Source organism: Heptranchias perlo, chromosome 38 (genome assembly GCF_035084215.1).
Source record: "Heptranchias perlo isolate sHepPer1 chromosome 38, sHepPer1.hap1, whole genome shotgun sequence".
NCBI classification, from domain to species: Eukaryota; Metazoa; Chordata; class Chondrichthyes; order Hexanchiformes; family Hexanchidae; genus Heptranchias; species Heptranchias perlo.
The window spans coordinates 3,488,285-3,512,910 of record NC_090362.1 but is presented as its reverse complement, the minus strand read 5'-3'; the positions used below and the strand labels follow the sequence as shown (position 1 = coordinate 3,512,910).

The window sequence follows — 24,626 nt, the reverse complement described above, 5'->3', positions numbered from 1 at the left end:
GAACCTGTGTAAGTCTAGCCCATGGGATGAATGATTGAGCTGTAGCGTATAGATATGATGCTAACAAAACACAAAGTAAATTTCTTTCCAGTGTGCTGTTGCTTATATTGAAGATCTGACTACACTTGCATTTAAATGTTCTACTCAAAATGACTTTTGGTATCCTGGCATCCAATAAATACTTCTCTAAAGACAGGCACTTTATTTGACAATGATGCTCTTTCTATCAGATGTAAGGGCTCTATGTCAAACTAAGCTAATTTTCCCACGGCTGATGATCCACAGTACAAAGGTTGTTACTAAGTTAGTAATCACACTTTGGTCGTAAGGACTACTGGCGTAGTTATGATACAGTTCGAAGACTGAGATATTGTTGAGGTAATGTAGAAGGAGGTTTACCTGGCAGCTGTGCTATATTTGACTTGGGTGTGCTTATTGTTGACATTGTAGCCCAAAGTAGACATAGAAAAGTCAGGTCATAAAATCTCAGACTGTTACATTAAAAAATCTCTAGTGTAATACAAATTTATTTGTCTTAATTTGTTCATTCAGAATTTGACACAGTAGTTTCCTATACAAATAGATGAATAGAATTTTTTGTTTTACAAAATAAGAATGTAGTCAACACAGTAAAGTAAAAAAAAACGGACTGCTGTGTGGAAACTTTGCATTATATACTGTCCAAATATATATTTTGTTCCAGCCGTAGACACTTCAAGACGAAAGATCAATGTGAAAGTACTGGTGATGAATCCTGAAGTTGTGTTTGTGGCAAATTTGTCAAAAGCTGATGCCCCTGCACTTGTTGCTTCTTTCCACTGTGACTTCTCGTTAATCTGTGAAAAGCAGTCTCAACAAATCATTGCCTTTGTCAGTGACTTAAAGGTTCTGGCATGTCCTTTCCTTATGGAGAAGAGAGGAACAAATATAACTACGGTAAGAGCAAGATCTTTTTGAAAACAACTGCAATGTTGGGCATCCACAATTATACTATGTAGTACTTTCATACTGACACCATTGGCACATCTGGAACATCCCTGTTGACTGTTTGTTGTGCTTGCTGCTTGTTTTGGTGAACCTGTGCAAGGGGATGGTTTCTATCTCTACCTCTATTGCTGTCTACCACTAGCTGGTAAAATCCAGGAGTCAGGAATAAAACATTTGTCCTGTTGAGGCCAGGGCACAAACATTATCTTCTGAAACTGTACAGTGCAAAAAAGATTTACAAGGCTGATACCAGAACCAAGAGGTTATAACTATCGGGAAAGACTGAACAGGCTGAGGCTCTTTTCTCTAGAAAAGAGAAGGCTGAGAGGTGACCTGATAGAGGTCTTTAAAAATTATGAAGGGGTTTGATAGAGTAGACGTAGAGAAAATGTTTCCACTTGTGGAGGAGTCCAAAACTAGGGGCCATAAATACAAGATAGTCACCAATAAATCTAACAGGGAATTCAGAAGAAATTTCTTTACCCAAAAGAGTGGTAAGAATGTGGAATGTGCTACTACAAGGAGTAGTTGAGGTGAATAGCATAGATGCATTCAAGGGGAAGCTAAGTAAGTACATGAGGGAGAAAGGATCAACTCTAAAAGAGGTACAGGAACAGAGAGATCTGAGTGTATATGTGCACAAATCGTTGAAGGTGGCAGGGCAGATTAAAAAAGCATACGGAATCCTGGGCTTTATAAATAGAGGCATAGAGTAAGTACAAAAGTATGGAAGTCATGATGAACCTTTATAAAACACTGGTTTGGCCACAACTGGAGTATTGTGTCCAGTTCTGGGCACTGCACTTCAGGAAAGATGTGAAGGCCTTAGAGAGGGTGCAGAAGAGATTTACTAGAATGATTCCAGGGGTGAGGGACTTTAGTTACGCAGATAGACTGGAGAAGTTGGTGGTGTTCTCCTTGGAACAGAGAAGGTTGTGAGGAGATTTGATAGAGGTATTCAAAATCATGAAGGGTCTTGACAGAACAGAGAGAGAAACTGTTCCCATTGGCAGAAGGGTCAAGGACCAGAGGACATAGATTTAAGGTGATTGGCAAAAGAACCGAAGGTGACATGAGGAAAAACTTTTTTATACGGCGAGTGGTTAGGATCTGGAATGCACTGCCCGAAGGGGTGATGGAGGCAGATTCAATCGTGGCCTTCAAAAGGGAACTGAATAAGTACTTGAAAAGGAAACAAATTGCAGGGCTACAGGGATAGGGTGGGGGAGTGGGACTAGTTGGATTGCTCTTGCACAGAGCCGGCTTGGACTCGATGGGCCGAATGGTCTCCTTCCGTGCTGTTTTTAAAAAATGGATATGCTGATGGGGTAAGATGAAGGGGGATGGGAGGAGGCTCATGTGGAGCATAAATACCAGCATAGACTATTTGGGCTGAATGGCCTGTTTCTGTGCTGTAAATTCTCAGGATTACTTGGAACCAGACAAACTGAGATGGCAGGAAACACCTGGTGTTGCACAGCTGTGATGTGTAATGTAGGCTGCCAATCAATAAACCTCTACCTGATCAAGTAGGATTTTATGCAGGAATCATTAACAAATTATGAAAGGGATCAAGAGCTTACAGTGTTGTAATAAATTTGACCATCCTAGTTTATCAGGATCAGACCTGTGAGCAGGTGCAATTGCCTGGTCCTTTGCAACCCCACCAACCCGTAATTGGGACTGAGTGATCCAAGATTCTCTTGTTTTGTGTAAAATGGTGTTAACCTGTTTGAATTCAGACGGAATATAGCTGAAGGTGAATTTCTCCTTGGACAGACCAAGTCAGGAGTTCTTTTAGTTTGTTAGCAACCATGCAGCCTCAGCTAGCACATGGGTGTCACTTAGAAAATGATATACCTGGAGGCCGCCTTCAAGATGTATATCTTCCGCTCACCAATGTTTGTCCCAACCAACCTAAGGGTTGGATGATACATGTTTGGGTTTAGAAGATGCAATTCCTTAGCAAGATTACCAGTAGGCTAAAATGAATGGATGCAACAGCATGTGACCAGGGTTTATATGGTACACTCACAGGGCCACCTGAGGTCCCTGATGTCAAAACCTTGTCAGGTGACCATGCTTAATATATCCTTCAGGATGAGTAAAGTCTCAATTAACTCCTTGATGCAGGATACATATTCATTGAAGAATATAGACAATCTATGATATGTATTTGCTGTAACATAGCTGACCAGCCATCTTACAGCCTACCAACAAATGGTTAAAAGAATGCTCTTCCACTTGACCATTGTTTTTCCTAATGTATGTAGTTCTTCATTTAACAGAAGCACCAAGCACTTCCTGTTTATGTATATAATTCTATCCACCTGTTGTAAATTGAGTAGTGCCCACCAGCTTAGCTGTTCCTCACAACTAAGATGGACTTACTGCACCAGCAAAGTAGATTGTAATGGAACTGATTCCAACTGAAATGAATTATTTAATTGATTCTTGAAACATACTCCATGCCAGAAACTGCCTGTTTCTTAGCTGCGTTGATAATTGTGAAGAAATTGTTTTTGAAATGCAAAGTACTTCTAGGTCATTTGAGTGAAATTAGGAAGCACTTTTTCACACAAAGGGCTGTGGAAATCTGGAACACTCTTCCCCCAAAAGGCTGTGGATGCCGGGGGGGTGGGTGGGGGTCAATTGAAATTTTCAAGACTGGGATTGATAGATTGTTGTTTGTGTATCCAGGGATATGAGGCAATAGCGGGTAAATGGAGTTGTGGTACAGATCAGCCATGATCTAATTGAATGGCTGAAATGGCCTATGCTTCTTCCTGTGTTCTGCATCTCTAATATTGCTAACTCAATTGGATCTGTATCCAAACCCTTCTGCAGACTACCCTTAAAGTAGCTACCAAAGGTGATACCTTTATTACTGTATTGTGTTGTATTATATATTTCCAGGTGTTGCAGCCTTGCTCTTTGTTCTTGGATTTCTTGGAGCCCATATCTGGGCCACAAAATATCAGTCTTAAGGTGGAAGAAATAATTGTCAAGGTAAGTTAATGCCCTGGTGTTTACCTTGTGCAAACTGCACTGCGTTAATGAGCAATTATGAAAAAATTGAATAATATTTGGGAGGCAGTAATGCGCTGAATTCTGGCATTGCCATGTATCACAGGTGTAAGCCTAAAGTGTACAACTGTCTTCAGTTTCCGCCCACATTGGTGGTATTTCCAATATACTGTTTCTGACCTGTATGTGTAAAAGGGGTAAATTAATATGCGGCCAAGCTCTCTCCTTTTTCTATAAGCAAACGATATTTGCAACAGCAACTAAATTTAAACCAGTGAATGATTATTTTTACCGTTGTGCTGTGCAATGCCTTGTAAATTGAATGTTTTTCTTTTCGTTTAAAGGTTTCCCCAATTATTCTAAATACTGTGATGACAATCATGTCTGCGATGACTCCCAAAGTGCAGGAGGTAGAAATGCAGCAAATGGCTGACGCGGTAACTGACCTCTGGGCCGTGAAGGATGTCAACAATTCCAATTACTGGTTTCTGGGAGTTGACATGGCCAGTGAAGTAACAGAGATTTTCACAGAAGAAAAACGTGAAAAGACCGGGGAGTCCTTCAAAATAGATATTTCGTTAATTCAAGTAACGCTTGAATGTGGACATGGCCATTGCACGATTCCTTTACTTCTGACTGAGTCAACATTTTCTGGAAGAGTGGAAAATTGGACATCATTTGTCAGTGTTAATTCAGACATGATGCTTGAGGTAACTTCTGATTACATATGTTACTTTGCTCTTTGACAAGGATACACAATGTATTGATAACTAAAGCAAAAGTAGCTCTGTTTGTATTGTGCTTTACTGGATACCTATATAGTGGGTAGCACCACAATATACATATAGATCCAACTAAAATGATAAAAAGAACTTCCATTTATATAGCATCTTTCATGACCTCCAGGATTTCCCAGAGCGCTTCACGGCGTAGTCACTGTTGTAATGTAGGAAACATGGCAGTCAATTTGCGCACAGCAAGGTCCCACAAACAGCAGTGAGATAAATGACCAGATAATCTGTTCCAGCGATATTGGTTGAGCGATAAATATTGGCAAGGTCATTTGGAGAACTCACCTACTCTTCTGAGTAGTGCCATGGATCTTTTACATCTACCTAAGAGGGCAGACGAGTCTTCTTTAACGTCTCATATCGAAAGGCGGCATCCCCGACAATATAATTGGTGCCATCTGACATTGTATGTTAGCACATAACATTGCGTATCAAAATACACTTGCAAAGTTTTCCCTGGCCTTGCCCCACACTACCTCTACAACCTCAGTGTCCTGCATCCTCCAATTAAACATTGACAAGACCAAAGCTATGCTGTTGGATTCTCTCCAGAATTTTCATACACTAGTCCCTGGTTCTATCCCTCTCTCCGGCTGCTCACTCAGGCTAAGCACAACATTGCATAATCTCTGTTCTTTCTGACCCTGACCTTCGTTTCAAAGCCCATATCCAGTCCATCATCAAGACCCTTGTTTCTCCCTGCAAAATATTGGCCACCTCAGCCTCTATCTCACAACTACAGCCACTAAAACCCACATCCATGCCATTGTTATCTCTGGGTTCAGTTTCTTTAATGTTTTCCGTGCTGCTTTCCCAGTTGTCACCCTATGCAGACTTCAACTCATCCAGAACTCTGCTGCTTGCATCCTATCCCAGACTCAGTCTTGCTCATCTATCACCATTGTCCTTGGTAACCTCCACTGGCACCCCATCCTCTGTTGCATTGATTATAGAATACTCCCCACTTAACAAAGCCCTCATGGTCTTGCTCCTCCCTACCCCTACAATCTCCATCAGTCCTGCATCCCACCTCACACTCCGTACTCTTCTGGATCAGGACTGCTGTGTGTTCCCTCTCCGCTCGCTTCACTCCATTATCAATGGCGGAGCCTTAAGGCATCAAAACCCTGCTTTGTGGAATTTTCTCCCTTAAACCCCTTTGCCTTCCTTTTTCTCTCTCCACCTTCACCTTCTAAAGCCTCCGCCTTTAATTCTTCTCCAGTTCTTGCTTAGTGCAAAATTTTCCCTGTGTCTTGTAAAGTGCTTTGAGAAGTTTTGCTATGTTAAGGGCACTATATAAGTGGAAAAAGTGTTATATAAGTGGAAAAAGTGTAATATAAGTGTCATGTCAGCCATGGCTCAGTGGTAGCACTTTTGCCTTTGAGTCAGAAAGTTGAGTTCAAGTCCCACTCCAAAGACTTGAGCACAAATTCCAGGCTGACACTTCAGTGCCAGTACTGAGGGAGTGCTGCACTGTTGGGAGATGCAATCTTTCGGATGAGATGTTAAACTGCCCTCTGGTGGAGGTAAAAGATCCCATGGCACTATTTTGAAGAAGAGTAGGGGAGTTCTCCCCGGTGTCCTGGCCAATGTTTATCCTTCAACCAACACCGAAAAACAGATTATCTGATCGTTATCACTTTGCTGTTTGTGGGACCTTGCTGCGTGCAAATTGGCCATGTTTCCTACATTACAACAGTGACTATACTTCAAAAGTACTTCATTGGCTGTAAAGCGCTTTGGGATGTCTTGAGGTCGTGAAAGGTGCTATAAGTGCAAGTCTTTTCTCTTTTAAACTATAGTATTCTCCATCAAGTTCAGAAAGTATTTCTGGAAAACAGAGCTATATGTTTCGTGAGTAATTGAAAGCTTCATAACATTCAGCTGCTTTATTTTAGGTCCTTTATTATAACGAACTGAGTGCAGTATGGGAACCTCTCTTGGAGCAAGTTGCTGGAGGACAGAAAAGGTGGAGTCTAACACTTCAGGTAATGAGATTGTGCAGATTACACCGGTGCATTCACCAGGCCAAGGTTAGGCACCTAAACTCTATATGTGTTAAGTCAGAGGGTAACTCGGGTCTGGGAAGGATTGTTCTATAGATCATTGTAGTATTGTCACCAGGATTCTGGTCAAGTGAAATGGGCATCACTTGGCCTTGCATGTTGCTACCTTGCCTTGCATGTGAAGTATAACAGGTAGATTGAGATATGTTCAGCTAAATTCATGTATCTCCAAAAGAGAATTTAAAAAGAAGGAAATAAATAAACTGGTCTAGTCCAAAATCAGGCATGTATGACCTTGTTACGGGTTCCTTTTATTATGGGCAGAGCTTGGAAATGTAGAATTGTTGAAATTTATGTGTTGAAAGCTCTGTACAAATCAACTAGAGTAATTCAGTAGCTGTTTCAAACATAAAACCATGTTTTAAACATACGCTGCTAACATTTTTATTTTGTTTTATTGAAGCCCCTGCTGGACCCATTGACCTTTTCCCCTCTACTTAGGTACTAATTGGTACTGACGCAATGGGGATAATTTTAACCCCCAATAACGGGTGAGTTGGGGGTGGGTGGAAGCTTTTTTGGAGTGAGACTGCATCCCAGCTCCAACGCGCATACTTCCAGGTTTCACCCAAGCACGCTAGGATGCGGGCGCAACAGATACCCGGAAGTCCTGCCCCCGCTTAAAGCCAGTGGGCCGATACTTAAAGGGGCCATGTACCTCATTGAAATAGTTGAGCTACTTAATTTTTTGTGTATTTCAAAAGTAAAGCACATTTAACCCTACCTGTTCTGGTTTCCCATTGCTTCCGAGTCATGTCAGGTGGGAAGGGTCAGATCCATGAAGTTAAGTGCCTTTATTGCACTGCTTGTGGGCCAGGAGGAGCAGGAGTGTTTCATCCAGACCCAACAAACTCACCTAGCGCGACATGACATCAGCCGAATCCTCCTCTCTGCTCTCCACCCCCCCCCACCCCCCCTGGTCTTAACCAAGGCCCATCCAATGTGGTCCACCTCTCTCCCTCCCCCCTCTCCGATTCGCAGCTCCTTTCCTTTCCATGGGAAATGGAAAATTCATGTGGGAAACTGGAAAGCACAAATTGTTACATTCAATTGAGTTGTAATTGCAGATTGCGAAGCACTCATTTGGCTTCCGGGTCTCCCTTGCGAATATCTAAAGACGAGCTGGGTTCCCAGCTCCCCAGCTAAAATCATGCCCAATGAATGATGATGGTGTCATGCCCTTCTGGTTTCAAACATTGTGTTCAATGCTTTAGAACTTTTACGCTAGCTGACGGCCAAGTACCTTGGATGCTTCAGATTTTAGATCGTGCCAGATTTATTTTGGATTTGTCGAAGCTGAATTATTACTTACTGAGGGAGGAACTTAGCGGCAGTTAATTAATGGGAATGTTTTTGATGCATCTGTGTAATAATGTGAATAGCAAGCAATGATTCTAATCTTTTCCAGTTACTTAAAAACTTTGGGCTGAATATTTCTGACAATTGTTCTGTCAAAAATGTGGTGCAATATTGGATTACATGTATCTATTTTACGTTTAGATGAAAACCAACATGGGCTTGGACAATGCCCTTGTTCCAGGAGATGATTTCCTTCCAATTCCAGACCCACAGACTGCTATTATCATTTCTTCAAAGGACATAATGAATATCACAGTATCCAAATGCTGCTTAAATGTTCTGAATGTTCTAGCCAAGGTAGAATAACAATACTTTTAAAAACCTAGTTTTCTTTTTAGGGATTTTTAACTTTGTTTAGCTGTGAAATGTACAGTTTCAAAGAAAGTGATTCAATTCCGAATTTAAAAAAAAAGTTTTTCTCTGTCGATATGCTCTGTATAATCTTTACGAAATTACCTTTTCACTGTTTGCCTGCATCTTCACCTTTTGTTATGTTGTTTTAGATTGTCCAAGTTAATGGATATTAATCGACTCTACTGTATACCTATGGCATTGTACACTGGGAGTCAAGACCAAGTGCAGTGTTCAGGACAGGCAGGGGAACAACTGGACCCAGGAGGGGGAGAGATGGAGGAGGATGAAAGTAAGAGGGGTGGAGGAAAGAGGATTGATGGAGGTGGGAGAGGAAGAAGGGGGATGGAGGAAGCGAACAGGAGAATAGGGAGGGGGAGAGACGGGTGGAGAATGTTTGGGTGATCACTGGTGGGGAGGAGAGGGTGGGGAGAATGTTTGGGTGATCACTGGTGGGGAGGAGAGGGGGTGGGGAGAATGTTTGGGTGATCACTGGTGGGGTGGAGAGGGGGTGGCGAATGTTTGGGTGATCACTGGTGGGGGTGGGGTGGAGAATGTTTGGGTGATCACTGGTGGGGAGGAGAGGGGGTGGAGAATGTTTGGGTGATCACTGGTGGGGAGGAGAGGGTGGGGAGAATGTTTGGGTGATCACTGGTGGGGGTGGGGTGGAGAATGTTTGGGTGATCACTGGTGGGGAGGAGAGGGTGGGGAGAATGTTTGGGTGATCACTGGTGGGGGTGGGGTGGAGAATGTTTGGGTGATCACTGGTGGGGAGGAGAGGGGGTGGAGAATGTTTGGGTGATCACTGGTGGGGAGGAGAGGGGGTGGAGAGAATGTTTGGGTGATCACTGATGGGGTGGAGAGGGGCTGGAGAATGTTTGGGTGATCACTGGTGGGGAGGAGAGGGTGGGGAGAATGTTTGGGTGATCACTGGTGGGGTGGGGGGGTAACAGTTTGCCAGAACCCATTTTGTTGCTCTATGGCGGTGGGAGGTGAATTAGCGTAGGGACATTTTCCTGCTCAGCTGAGGGCCAAAATAGGTTAAGAGGTCTGGGGAACTGCTCGTTGGAATAAAGGGGGTAACTGCTTGTATTATGATGAATCGGAGGGAGCAGGGATGATACAGCTGCAGTGCTTGAAGGTGGTGCTTCGGGTGGGGATTGTGCTGATTGCAGGTGCCAGGGGCAGATTGAGGATGGGGGTTGGGGGGTGGGGGGAGGGTGGTGGTGTGCGTTGTGGATCTCGTAAGTGAGTGCCCACAAAAAAAAGTTGGTTGGTGTGGGGGCAGCTGGCGAACGTGTGAGTGGATGGCCATGCGTGCTGCCAGGCTGATGAAGGCTTAACTATTGAAATGTGTGAGGTGGCAATCGGGTGCGGGGTGATTGTTATTTCTCTGGGGGAGGCTGACGCTGGAGTTCTGTGATCAAAAAACAAATGTGGGGCCTGGAAATGAAACAGCCAGATGGAAAGGGTGAGACGGGACGACCTTGCAGGGTGGCGGTGTATTCAAGGAAGCTAAACGGGGCAAAGTTAATTGCTGAAAGCTTTACAGCTGTATAATAGATTTTGCCATAGTTGGAGCCTTATATAGAAGTTTTGAAATAAAAACAGAAATGCTGGAAAATACTCGGCAGGTCAGACAGCACCTGTGAAGAGAGAAGTAGAGTTAACGTTTCAGATTTCTAGTATCTGCATATTTTGCTTGTCTGTTTTTATGTTGAATGCATTTTGAAATGGAATGTTTGATCTGCACAGCTATCGTAATATATAATAAATGTTCTCCCTTAACCTTTACGTGAAGTTGGTAAGTTATGCTGTGGTGACTGCAGCAGTGACCATGGCTCTCTGGGACCTCATCCACGTGGCCATTTTGTAAGTGATTTTTTTAGTGAATTTTTTTTCTGATCAAAGTGAGGGATGTTGGTGCTGGGGTTCAGAATGTTTCTCATTTTGAGAACCCAGAGTCACTGTCATATACTCTCAGGTCGGGTATGGCGTGGTTAGATGCAGAGTAAAGTTCCCTCTACTCTGCTCCATCAACGTGCCTCAACTCCAATCTCTGAACAACACTCCTCCCACACCAGTGTGATACTGTTCCATTTAGCAGCCATCCCATTGCTTACTACAGACCTCAGTCAGCAGCAATAAAAAAGCAGATTCAAGCTATTGGCTCCAATGTTGTCAGTCAATTGAATCTGTGTGTTTTCAGTGAACTGATTATCATTGCCATTCAATAATTAACGTGCAGATATTAGTATTTCTGCTGTGCTTCCCAGGAATGTGGCAAACATTTGCCTGAAATGTGTGACTTGATTTCCTACAGGCATTTTCAGCAGGAGCTGCTTCAACGTTTGATTATTCACTGAAGGACCAAGTTCCGTACACCTTAAAAAATGCACTGGGCATCCCTTTGACTGTACATCACTCGACAAATCTACGTGCCATTGGTCCACCCAGTGACCAAAAACTCCATCAGCTGGATGTAGGGCAGATACTGGAACTTGATTATTTGGCTGCACAACCCAAAAATCGAGGAAAGCTTTCTGTGTTACAAAGACAAGAAAGTAATCTTTTTACTTTAACAGTAGGTAAGTTGGGCATTGAAAGTGAATTTTGATGTGACAAAGCAGAAAGTAGCTTATGAAAAAAAATGCCTAAGTGAATGCGTTTATAAACCACCAGGAATAATGCATTTGATTTTCTCCCTAAAGATTTTGGACCATTCCTCTTCGATGCAGCATTAGTTTCTAAGCCCTCGCAACTGAACTGCTATTTTTGTCACTACTGTTAGCAGCAACAATTTAAACTGGGTTTTCTTTTTTAAAAAATTTGTTCTCTCATTTCTGAAGTAAATGCAAACACATGAAACACAAACATACTGGTCCATCAAGTCTGTCCCACTCAGTCGTGTTGCCACTAAGCATCGTGACCCTCAATACTTCCAACTTACCAGCACCCAGGTAATCATCTGGCTAAACAAATCCTGAGGCCAATTCGGGGAAAAAAGAATTGTGGATAAAATTCCCCTCCAAGCCCTGACTCAGATCGAGGAGATATCCATGACCATAAGGTACATTGCCTAATGTCCCACCGACCTTCTGTACACAGTGACTGAGGTATAATGCCCAACGTCTCAGTCACTTTGTGCAGAAGGTCAGTAAGTACATCACCCAACATCCCACCGACCTTTAAGTTTGCAGCAAATTCACGCTCGCTGCAGGAGCCAGCAACTTATTCCTTCATGACCCATGACCGTCTGTAGAAATATAAATCTCCTGACATCTCACCGAACACACGCATGACCCCTCGTTCTCCCTAACTTATCTAGTTCAAATAATCTGTCCACGTGGACATAGTCTAGTCCCATCGTCATTTAAATACTTCAATCAAATCACTCTAAGGTCAACGCTTTTCTAGAATAAAAAGACCCAGCTCTCCGAGCCTATCGTGATAACTGAGGGTTTTTGAACTAGGTATTCATATGAACATATGCAATTGAAGGGCAGGAATAGACCATCAAGCTTGCCCCACACCTCATGATGGATGAAGCATCGTGACCAGACACTTCCTACCTCCCCCGCAACCATGCAACCTTCTGGAAGAGGCAAAAAAAGAGAGGAAAAAACCCTGGGTCAATAAAGGAAAAAATACTCTGGAAATTCCTCTTGGGCGATCGAAACCAGCCCAGACATCACATGGACCAAGTAATGGCCCTACTTCTGAACCTTTTCCAGAGCCTCCATATTCCCAACCTTGTGAGGGGACCAGTAGTGGATACATTATTTAGATGGGACTTAACCAAGGTCTTGTACAAGGGTGCTATGGTGCTTTTTGTTTTCTATTGGATTGTCTTTGCTCTGCCCCCGAACACTCTATTTGCTTTTGCTATAGCCTCGAGGCACTGGGCATGAACCTTTTTTGAGACTGGTGCACTATAAGACCTCGTGTACTGAACCAAAACACAGATTGTGTTGAGACCATAAGCTATCTTGCTACTGAGATGAATTGATACTGTTTAACCAGAATATGTATGGCTTTTCTGAACCATAACTAAAATTTTTTAAAGGCTGGGCTTTAAGTTTAACAATTAAAAGGGTTAATTGCATTACATTGGTTGGATAATTTTGAAATTTATCATGTATCAAATTTGTCAACTGAACAAAGAATTGTTTAATTAATAAAGGTTCTGAATTAACCCTCTCAAACTGTACATTAATGTAGCAATGCTTTGCTGAAAAGTAACATGTTTTTTTTAAATGAAGAAAATCAATTTTATTTCATCAGTGCCATGTGATTATACCGAAATAGCAAATATTCCTATTGCCAAGCCAGGTCGACGTCTGTATAATGTCTTCCATCCTGGCAGTGAACATTCAGTTTCGCTTTTAGCCCAGATAGATGTTGTCGAAGGTGATAAAAGAGTTATCATCCGATCCCCTCTCCAGGTAATACAGCTTTTCTTCAGTTTATTTATTGTTGCTTTCAGTAAGTACGCTTTAGCAGTGACGCTGACAGCATTGGATTATCTTAAAAATCCAACTGTTTCAGTAATCTACTTGGGTCACGTGTGATTCATGACCACACTGTGAGGTGGTTTGTGGCAAAATGGGAAGTGGCTGCAGGATGGGAGGCTCCAGTCTGCACTGACCTAATCTCTCCGTACTATGGTGGGGGCCTCTGGCGGGCAGGGAATTCTGCTAGGCATGCATCCTCTCATTTTTTGACGAGTTGCGCTAGATACTATGGCAATTGTGAGGAGTTCTGGTATCTGCTTTCCACTTAGTAAGGGCTCAAACCCGCACTTGTTTATCGACCAACTTGTGACTGTCCTCCAGTGTGATGGGAAGGTAAGCAGCTGACTCCAAGATAACCTGCTTGCCAAGGAAAGTTCAGAACAAAGTCAGCCTTCAGTGGCTGACTCAGTAATCCGATACTTGAACTAGTCAAGGACGCTGGATGATTGACTAGTCTGGCCCACTAACAGAACCTGGAATGATAGAATGGTAGCCCCAACAACAGATCTTACAACTTTAGTTCCAGGTCACCCTGCAAACTATTGCCTTAGCTGAGAAGGCTGGTCATATCCGGGCAAGTATTGGAAAGTTCACCAGTGCTCTGTACTGGTGAACTATATGGTTTTAACTGGTTAAAGAATAACTATATCCCTGAGCACTCCTATGGGTCCCGAACCTGGGTCTAAGCTTAAGTAAGTGGGATGTGTCTCAATATGAGTGTGTGCACTCCATGTTGGGGAACAGAAACTTTACTGGGGTAGACTTCTCAATGGGTTGGCAAAAATAGTCAACTCAGCCAGGCATTCTGAAATTGTGGGTTGAGCAAATTGTCTCCGTTATAGTGGTACAGAACATTAAATCATTAGTATGAACTCACTGCCTGAATGAGTGGTAGAGACAGAAACCCTCAACTCGTTTAAAAAGTACTTGGATATGCACCTTAAATGCCGTAACCTACAAGGCTACGGACCAAGTGCTGGAAAGTGGGATTAGGCTGGTGGCTCATTTTTGGCCAGCACAGACACGATGGGCCGAATGGCCTTCCTTGCCGTAAATTTTTTATGATTCTATGAACAACCATACAAGTTGAGAAGTCAGATTTAATACCCCCATTGTATTTAATTACTAACTACTAGTTCTCCAGGTGCAGGCTGATCTGACACAAGATGCTTCCCTTTAGGGCTGGGGAAACTAAATGGAGGTTTATTCCGAGACCAGTGTCATGCATGTCCTACTAGTTGGCTTAGAGCAGCATTGTTAGAGGGCTTGAGGGCACATTATCCATATGCAGCATCTCAAGAATCTGAAATTGATGCAGTTTAAAAGGAGGACATTGTTCAGCTTAAACGTTATTAATCTGAACATGTCGTCTTGTGAATACATTGTTAATTGGTAATGTAGCGAATGGACTAGACTTTTGAACGTTCTACTGATTTTGGTGTTAAAAGGTGCAAGGTTGCTTAAATGTTTATCATATTCACTACTTCCTGCTTATAGGATCACTAAGACTTTTGATTGCCACCTCTCTGGTATTAACGTACGGAATTTGAAGTGCCATCTTGTTAGAGGGGTTAAGCAAATTAAATCGTAGCGATTTGTTAATGGAGCCATTCTAGTGAAACATGTCTGAATTTAGACACAGTGCAGTTTGAGATGTAGTTTGTATTAATCATGTTTGTGGTGTTTTCCCCTATCCATAGATCAAGAACCACTTCTCTGTCTCCTTTATAGTCTGTAAGTTTGTTCCGGATGGCCAGTTACTAGAGCCTATTGGCGTGGCTAATCCCGAAGAGGAGTTCCATGTACCTTTAGATTCTTACAGGTGGGAAACTACTTAAACATTAACACATATTGGGCAAGCCAGCTTGAGAATGGGACAGGACTATGGGTGGGGCCGTGATAGGGAGATTATGTTTGACTTGACAAATCATCTCCACCACATGATGCCAGACCCTAGGATCACATCAACCCATACCCCCCTCCTCCTTCCCTCCTTTCCACCCTCTCCTGTGCTGTCAGGCTCCAGAAATCCCCCATTGTGTCAAACCTCACATTCCACCCCCAGTCTTACAAACCCCAAGGTGCCTCCTAGTGCTTCCATCCTCAGGACTCTCCGCTCAGTGCTCCAAAATCCCAAGGTCCCCAAGACAGTACTGCCAACCTCACAGTACTCCCACCTCACTTCTTCCAAACATCAGAGCTATCCCCAGGGCTACTGGAGCCCAGGGCCGCCTCTGATGCTGGTAAACAGGCACATGCCTACAACATGGTGCATGTTGGCTATCATCTTGCTGTCTACTCTGTGCTTTAAAAAAGGTAAGAGATGAAAATTGAGTACATAGATAAAGGAACATATTGGTTGTCCTTTTTTTATACATATAATCAAAATATTTATACTTGGAATTTAGAAATAATGATTGCTTATAGAAAGATTTATTTTTCTCCATCAACATTCCTAGTATATCTTAGCACAGGCTGTAAAAGTATTTGAGTTTTTTATTTTTCCAAATGATTTTGAAAGCAAGCTTGGAGATGAATTTGACTTTTTGTGATGTTTCACAGGACAAATTATAAAGTACTTATTTTTAGAGTGGCAAATAATAGGGGCACCTCCTTTTATTCTGTTTATACTGAGAATTTAATCATTGTTTATATAAAAAATTGTTTATACAGCTGTGCTACCTCTTTGTCCAGATAGCTGCAGTAAGTAAAAAAAAACATTGGGCCAGATTTTGCTGTAGCAGGGCATGTAATGGCATCTGCCGTTAGTTAGACAAGCTCCTGCACCCTTCAGCTCAAAAAAAATTTTCCCACTAAGTTGCTGAAAGTGCAAACTAATAACGGTGTAGCGAAGGAAACAGGGCAAGCAACAGGGTATCTCCTTAACCAATGAGATTTAAGGATTGGGAAATAAACACAAGAAGGACTGTTGAGGAGGGTGAATTTCAGGGATCAATTTCAATGTCAAATCTGGTACAGAAAGAGAAAGAGAGAGGAAAAAAAATGGGACAGAAAGGAAAAGTAAGAAGAAAAATTACAATTTAAAATTTGACATTTTGAAAACCTCCCTGAAAAATCCAAAACCTGAAGGAATGAGACTCCACACTTGTAATAGTTAATTTTCAGTGCCAGAGGTTGATTGGCAGTAATTAATATTTATCACATCATTAAAAGGGTACTTAATGCTTGTAATGACAAGACTTAACTTTCTGTGGCAAGTTTAATGGGCAAATACAGCAAGTTCCCAAAAATAACGGGGAGACAAAGGGCTGGATGCAGTTTCATGAAGCTAATGGTGGAATGGTGCAACTTGGACAGAAACTTTTGGATGTTCACATTTAATCACGCATTTGCTCCATGCCTGAAGTTGCTGTACCATTTACCCATAAATAACGGCGAGTGCCATTAGCCTTGCTGTTATTTTGACAGCAAATTCTAAGCTATTATTACTTATGTGTTTTTTGAGTGGAAAATGAATGTCTTGGGCATTAATCCCAGAAACTTCTTTCCAAATTCTTTCATCAATGCTAAGACTTCTACTGATTCTCAGAAAGGTCAGACTTGGGGGACACTGTCTGGAGGACCAACATGGGAATCAGTCACATGTTAGTAATCAGCCAATTATCGGGCACCAAAACAGTATAGGGCTATAAATTGCCATTTTTAGTGTAACACATTGGTGTGATGCAAAACTGAGACAGGAATAGTGTTACATGAAGTGAGTGTTATATTTGTAGTAAGTGCTCACATACTCACCTGAGCACAGCCAATATCTGGAAAATCGGATGAGTCAGAATGCACAGCTCGAAAGGAACCTGCCTGATTTCCCTCCATTCATGTAAATGGAGGAAAATTGCGTAGGTTCCTTTAATGGCCTGCACTCCAACCTGCTCGATTTTCTGATATTCACTGCGCCTAAGCAATTCAGTATGCCAGGATGCCGACCCTTTTAATATATTTTTGTGTTTGTGTGTTCAGATCTGAAGATGTAACTTTTCAAGCAAATTAAATTGCCCTCTGTCCTCATGAGCTTACAAGCAGAAACAAGGACAGGTCAGATTATACACCGCTACAGTAGCTGCTAAATATTATACCCCACCCAGGCTCCAGACTACCTGTCAGCAATGCTATGGGAGAGCAGCTTGTATACTTAACATAGACTTAATTACATTTTCACTTGAAGTATAGGATAAGGTAAGAGCTGTACAAAATATAGCTGCATTTTATAAAATACTAAATCATTTATGTTTTTTTTAAAGAGGCCAATTGTTCCTCAAACCATCAGGAGAGCTGGAGAATCAATTCAAAGTATCAACAACATACATTACATGGAAGGAAGAACTTCACAGGAGCACAGAGATCAGATGCGTGCTGCAGTGTCCTTCAACTGAGATGAGCTTCCTGCCTCTCATAGTGAACACCATTGCTATTCCAGATGAACTGAACTTTATCAGTAATCATGGTGAAGATGAGTGGGATCCTGCCTATATCATTCACCTCCACCCCACAGTTACTATCAGGAATCTTCTGCCATATTGTTTGAATTACATGTTGGAGGTGAGTGTATTTCAAGGAGAGTGGAAGCTTGCAGCTAATCATCTTCATGCTGACTCCATGTTTCACGGTGAACTTGGGTTGTTTGCAATGAAAATATAATCTTTCATCATCTGCATACTTTTAAATTATAGCAACTGTTTCAACAGTAAAAGTAACAATCTTCATGCTAATGATGACTTCAAATGTAGTTTTTTTTTTTGCGGTTGCCTTTAGGACTGTAATACCTCCATTCCGTATTCATGATGAGAATGACATGAGGAGAGAGCATTGTATGATCATGCAGATGTTTTAAAATGAAAATACTACATCATGCTGTCTTGATCGCCTCCCAACTCAGCTTCTGTTAACTCTCCTACTCGATCCAACACTGAACAACGCAACTATCTCTCCTCTCCCCTCACTGGACACTGTTTCCCCTTCAAAGCTGCCATAGTCACCCCATACCTTTAAAAAGCTTACTCTCAAAACTTCCCCCATCCTCAACCTTTTTTCCTCCAATTTTCTGGAATGTGCTGTTGCCAGCTAGCTCCATACCTACCACTCCTTGTTGAAATCCCCTCAGTCTGGCTTCTGTCTTGCTCACAGTACTGACAGCGACCTGGTCAAAATCATTGACATTCTGTGTGATTGTGACCACGATACATTATCCATCCTCAACCTCTCTGTGGCTTTTGACATAGTCAGAAAATCGTTTGCTTCCACTGCCTCTCGTGTGATCCGCCTCCATGACACTTCCCTCGAGCTGTTCCATTCTTACCTGCGTCCAATGCAGCTCGCACATCTGCAATGGTTTCTTCTCTGGGGTGCCCCAGGATTCGATTTAAAAAAATTTTTTTTTTAATTTACCGTCTCCATTTCTTTGTCTATATTTTGCCCTTTAACTTTAAAGCAAGCGTGGGTTCAGTTTTCATGTATATGCCAGTGATACCTAGATTTATCTTTTCACCACCATCCTTGATTCTAGGACTGTTGCTGTGCTTATCTGATGTCTGTCCAACATCTAGTGGTGGAAGAGCCAGAACTTTTTGCAGCTCAACATTGGCAAGATGGAAGCCATCTAGTTCAGACAGTGTCAGAAGCTTCATGCCTTAGCCCCTGATCCCACCACCTTTCCTGGATGCCACTCGTGTTCAACCCGATGGTGCGCTACTTCAGTGACCTGACCTGGGCTACAAATGCTGCATCTAGTCCGTGACCAAGTCTGCGTACTTCAACCTCCGAAATATCACTCACCTCCGTCCCTTCCTCACCCCCATCCTCACCCTCACTGCCACAGAAACCATAATTAATGCCTTTGTCACCTCCAGAATTGACTTTTCTAATGCCCTTCTTGCTAGCTTTCAGAACGCCTTTGCCTTCATCCTACAGTCATGCTCACCTGACCTTTCATTCCTGTCTTTCCACATTCTTCAGTGCATTGACTTCGAAACGCTCCACCTCATTTACAGATCCCTCCATGGCCTTGAGCTTCCCCTTCTCTGCAGCCTCTTTCAGTCCTGTGCCCTGCTTATACCCTCCGCTCTTCCAACACTGGTCTACCACGTATTCCTCACTCCCTCTGCACTACCATCGACGGCGGTGCCTTCTGCTACCTTGCCTCCGTACTCTCTGCAACTCTCTAAACCGATCCACCGTGCTTTTTCTCCAGCTTCAAAACCTATTTCTTCGACTGCATCTTGAACCATCTACCCAATTTCCCTCCTGCTCCCGTTTGAATCTGGCCCCAAACTAAATGCCGTGGGATATTTTGCTACATTAAAAGTGCTGACCAAATGTAAGTTGTTGAAAATGTTCATATTGGAAATTTTTATTCTGCACTTTCTATGTTGCTCTAACGAGAACAATCCCAGCTTCACAAATCTTTGAAAGCGGCAGGAAAAGCTGAGAAGGCTGTTTAAAAAAGCATACAGGATCCTTGGCTTTATAAATAGAGGCATAGTGTACAAAGCAAGGAAGTTATGCTAAACCTTTACACATCACTGGTTGGGCTCCAGATGGAGTATTGTGTCCAGTTTTGGGTACCACACTTTGGGAAGGATGTCAAGACCTTGGAGAGGGTGCAGAGGAGATTTACTCGAATGATTCCAGGGATGAGGGGCTTCAGTTATGTGGAGAGACTAGAGAAACTGGAGTTATTCTCCTTAGAGCAGAGAAGGTTGGGGGGCATTTAATGGGGGTGTTCAAAATTACGAAGGATGTTTCACAGAGTGAATAAGGAGAAATTGTTTCCATTGGCAAGAGGGTCAGTAAGCAGATTTAAAGTAATTGGCAAAAGATCCAGAGGGGAGATGAGGGGTATTTTTTTTAAAGCAGTGAGTTGTAATGATCTGGAATGCACTGCCTGAAAGGGCGGTGGAAGCAGATTCAGTAGTAACTTTCAAAAGGGAATTAGATAAATACTTGAAAAGGAGAAGAATTGCAGGGCTATGGGGAAAGAGCAGGGGGGTGGGACTAATTGGATAGCTCTTTCAAAGAGCTGGCACAAGCACGATGAGCCAAATGGCCTCCTCCTGTGCTGTATGATTCTAAGTGTTAATGTACGAACATTCTCTTTCCAATCAGTTTGTTAAACAATTAGCCATATTACATGTAGCATAGTTCTACAAACTATGCATTTTTTGTAACACTGAAGGGGAAAAAAAAGAGATGGTAGGTTTGATAGGATATTAACTTTTTTTGGTGAGCCAGTGACAAAACCCATCCCCCTGCTTAAGAGTCTCCAAAACAAGCTGCTGAGATATCCACTCGGGTACTTCCCCATGTACACAAGTCTAGGGACCTCAGGCACAAGTTGCCAAAAGCCAAAGTTTGGCGATTCTGAAGTGTGAACTGGTTTGCTCCTGGAGCATAACCAGCTGAAATCACACAATGTACATAGGCAGCTGGGATCAAGTGGATCCCTTGAAGAGTATAGAGATTGCCGGAGTAGAGTTAAGAGAGAAATCAGGAGGGCAAAAAGGGGATATGAGATTGCTTTGGCAGATCAGGCAAAGGTGAATCCAAAGAGCTTCTACAAATACATAAAGGGCAAAAGGGTAACTAGGGAGAGAGTAGGGCCTCTTAAGGATCAACAAGGTCATCTATGTGCGGAACCACAAGAGATGGGTGAGATCCTGAATGAATATTTCACATCGGTATTTACGGTTGAGAAAGGCATGGATGTTAGGGAACTTGGGGAAATAAATAGTGATGTCTTGAGGAGTGTACATATTACAGAGAGGGAGGTGCTGGAAGTCTTAACGCGCATCAAGGTAGATAAATCTCCGGGACCTGATGAAATGTATCCCAGGACGTTATGGGAGGTTAGGGAGGAAATTGCGGGTCCCCTAGCAGAGATATTTGAATCATCCACCGCTACAGGTGAGGTGTCTGAAGATTGGAGGGTAGCAAATGTTGTGCCTTTGTTTAAGAAGGGCGGCAGGGAAAAGCCTAGGAACTACAGACCAGTGAGCCTGACATCTGTAGTGGGTAAGTTGTTAGAGGGTATTCTGAGGGACAGGATCTACAGGCATTTGGAGAGGCAGGGACTAATTAGGAACAGTCAGCATGGTTTTGTGAGAGGAAAATCATGTCTCACGAATTTGATTGAGTTTTTTGAAGGGGTAACCAAGAAGATAGATGAGGGCTGTGCAGTAGACGTGGTCTACATGGACTTCAGCAAAGCATTTGACAAGGTACCGCATGGTAGGTTGTTACATAAGGTTAAATCTCATGGGATCCAAGGTGAGGTAGCCAATTGGATACAAAATTGGCTTGACGACAGAAGACAGAGGGTGGTTGTAGAGGGTTGTTTTTCAAACTGGATGCCTGTGTCCAGCGGTGTGCCTCAGGGATCGGTGCTGGGTCCGCTGTTATTTGTTATTTATATTAATGATTTGGATGAGAATTAAGGAGGCATGGTTAGTAAGTTTGCAGATGACACCAAGATTGGTGGCATTGTGGACAGTGAAGAAGGTTATCTGGGATTGCAACGGGATCTTGATCAATTGGGCCAGTGGGCCGATGAATGGCAGATGGAGTTTAATTTAGATAAATGTGAGGTGATGCATTTTGGTAGATCGAATCGGGCCAGGACCTACTCCGTTAATGGTAGGGCGTTGGGGAGAGTTATAGAACAAAGAGATCTGGGAGTACAGATTCATAGCTCCTTGAAAGTGGAGTCACAGGTGGATAGGGTGGTGAAGAAGGCATTCGGCATGCTTGGTTTCATTGGTCAGAACATTGAATGCAGGAGTTGGGATGTCTTGTTGAAGTTGTACAGGGCATTGGTGAGGCCACACTTGGAGTACTGTGTACAGTTCTGGTCACCCTATTATAGAAAGGATATTATTAAACTAGAAAGAGTGCAGAAACGATTTACTAGGATGCTACCGGGACTTGATGGTTTGACTTACAGGGAGAGGTTAGACAGACTGGGACTTTATTCCCTGGAGAGTAGGAGGTTAAGGGGTGATCTTATAGAAGTCTATAAAATAATGAGGGGCATAGATAAGGTCGACAGTCAAAATCTTTTCCCAAAGGTAGGGGAGTCTATAACAAGGGGGCATAGATTTAAGGTGAGAGGGGAGAGATACAAAAGGGTCCAGAGGGGCAATTTTTTCACTCAAAGGGTGGTGAGTGTCTGGAACGAGCTGCCAGAGGCAGTAGTAGAGGCGGGTACAATTTTGTCTTTTAAAAAGCATTTGGACAGTTACATGGGTAAGATGGGTATAGAGGGATATGGGCCAAGTGCAGGCAATTGGGACTAGCTTAGTGGTATAAACTGGGCGACATGGACATGTTGGGCCGAAGGGCCTGTTTCCATGTTGTAACTTCTATGATTCTATGATTCTAAGAGTGCACTGGTAAGTTTATCCAGCCCGCTCTACCTTTTAGGGTATGGTCTTTCTAGGTTATGTGAAGTGGAAAGACGACCAGTAATCAGTCCATCCCTCCAGGTCCCATCAATAAGCCAATCTGACTGGTCAGTCACCAATTGTGTCCTGTGGAGAATTAGTTGGCTCAGGTGTCTGATTACTTGCCACAGAGGTTGCCTCAGTTCGAATATTCCATTGACAGACATGCCATTTTGCAGCCGTGTTGATCCCAATGAGACCCCTGCTGACCTCTTCTTTCCCCCGCCATCCCTTCAAGGTGGATAATCACTAGCTGCTAATTAGATGAATAACGAGCAAGAGTGTGACCTCTCACTCGGCAGACACAAATAAGAAGACCTGCTCACGAGTGGCATGGTGAGCAGCACAACTTATCGTGGATTGTAACTGTGCATAGCTGTCATTCCTGACCATTATACGCACCATACCCCATCAAAACGTGGTTCAGCTACCTGGTGCTGCTTCAGCAGCAGCTGCTTGTTTTCCTGCAACCTACTTTATGGTGAGCACTGAACCCTTGATATATAAGCATGTATTTTCATACCTGCCCTCCAGGTAACACCTTTCAGCAGCAGTCATCCCAAGTCTGTTGAGTTTCCTCATCAGCTGTACAATATCATCCACCAGCGGAAAGGTTGAAGGACCGATACAGAGCACTTTGTAATGTATCAGCCACCATGTTCCAGATGTTAAAGTGCAAAGCCACCTGCCAGGCTACTTATCACCAACTGCTTACTCTAGATCCTGGTGGAAGTTTTTGGCAAAGAGGTATGTCTGCCATGATTTTGACTCCTTCATCACGGTACTTAGTGATCAGTTGGTGTAGGCTGATGTTAACCCCTCCTGCAACTATTTCTGTTTTTTGTCACAAGTCTACTTCACAATTCGCTGTTGGATCATAACATGTGGGGCAGGGGAGGCTCTTCAGTTGCATTTCTCTGAGTTCTGAATGGAGAAGAATTGTTTGAACATCACATGTCAACCTGTATTGGGACTTTGCTGTAACTGAAGAAGGACGCGAAAAGCTCTTTGCCCCTTCTCAGAGTGGCTGAGTTTGGTACACATCAGAACCCCTCGAAATGAATATGAATCAACAACCGAGACTGGTACCCTTTTTATTTCCAGATCAATATCTTTGAACTCCCATAATACTGCATTTGGGAGGCATCCACCCCTATAGATCCCACTGGTTGTTCAAGATGGTACATGGAGTGCACTAAATCACTAGATGAGTCCATTTGCAACAAAATATTATCTGCAAAAAGGAACACTACAGTTATTTCAGAACAGACCAATACATTATTTATAATGACCTTGAGTATAATGAATGACAACCTTGCCTCTCCTTTCAAAAGAAGATGGATTCATTGAGTCTTTAATCCAGCTTTAAACCGGTCTTGGAACTGGAGTATGTATTCCAAATAAAATCCAAGATTTAGCCACGTACTTCAAATCTTCCTACTACTTCTTCAGGGCCATATGAGCTATTAGGTCAAAAGCCTTATGAAAACTGACAAGCAATGTGAGCAAGTTCCCTTGAGCCTCATGACTTTCCACAATTTTATATAAAGGTTACCACAGCCCTATGCATTCTTGACTAGATGAAATCCAGCCTCTTGCTTTCTGATTGATCCATGGTCCTTCAAAACATCCATTGTGTGTGTGTGTGCCGCAACAAGCCAAAGAGCCACTGTCACAGCGACCGATAGCAGCAAGATTCTTCAGTAGTTTTAAGTCTCACTATGCACACCAAAGATATGTGTCTCTCAAAACAAAATCCTATTCTCCAGCCTTGAAGGGTAGCTCCAAGGTGAGTTGACAGTTTCTGGCATTGCTCTCTGTCACAGTTTGGGATTCTGTGACTATTTCTTCCATGATCTAGGACCCAGACATGAGTTGGCTTAAAATATATTTTGAGCAGAACCTTGCCTAAAGTGGTTAACTGCTGCAGACAGTCTCTTGCTGTGTGGACAATCCATTGGCAGTCGAGAAGTGTTTTGAAGAGTGGCCAAACAGTGGCTCATCCATTAACAATGTCTTCAGGAGAGATCCAGCAGCTTGGAGTTGACAAATTTCTGGTATCTGTTAGTTTTTGAAGGG

At 42.8% G+C, this 24,626-nt stretch overlaps 1 protein-coding gene and 1 long non-coding RNA gene across 5 annotated transcripts in view; one reads left to right on the top strand and one right to left on the bottom strand.

The window, feature by feature from the left end:
- The window catches only part of vps13c (vacuolar protein sorting 13 homolog C), a 294,638-nt gene that overhangs the window by 185,846 nt on the left and 84,166 nt on the right, over nt 1-24,626 (top strand). For both annotated transcript variants that reach the window (XM_067973304.1, XM_067973303.1), the window contains exons 50-58: nt 704-936; nt 3,904-3,996; nt 4,359-4,724; nt 6,704-6,793; nt 8,372-8,527; nt 10,905-11,169; nt 12,866-13,026; nt 14,796-14,917; nt 17,355-17,652. In XM_067973304.1, the coding sequence (XP_067829405.1) occupies nt 704-936; nt 3,904-3,996; nt 4,359-4,724; nt 6,704-6,793; nt 8,372-8,527; nt 10,905-11,169; nt 12,866-13,026; nt 14,796-14,917; nt 17,355-17,652 (1,784 nt within the window). The remainder of the gene's footprint in view (nt 1-703; nt 937-3,903; nt 3,997-4,358; nt 4,725-6,703; nt 6,794-8,371; nt 8,528-10,904; nt 11,170-12,865; nt 13,027-14,795; nt 14,918-17,354; nt 17,653-24,626) is intronic.
- LOC137304659 (uncharacterized) overlaps nt 538-24,626 on the bottom strand; it is a 41,518-nt gene continuing 17,429 nt past the window's right edge. The window contains exons 1-3 of one of the 3 annotated variants that reach the window (XR_010958601.1): nt 23,071-23,436; nt 4,461-4,665; nt 538-903 (exon numbers count right to left, since the gene is read on the bottom strand). This is a non-coding gene — a long non-coding RNA (uncharacterized lncRNA). Of the gene's footprint in view, nt 904-4,460; nt 4,666-8,686; nt 8,908-23,070; nt 23,437-24,626 lie in introns of those variants that run through there. The other 2 variants (XR_010958602.1, XR_010958603.1) reach the window with 2 other exon arrangements.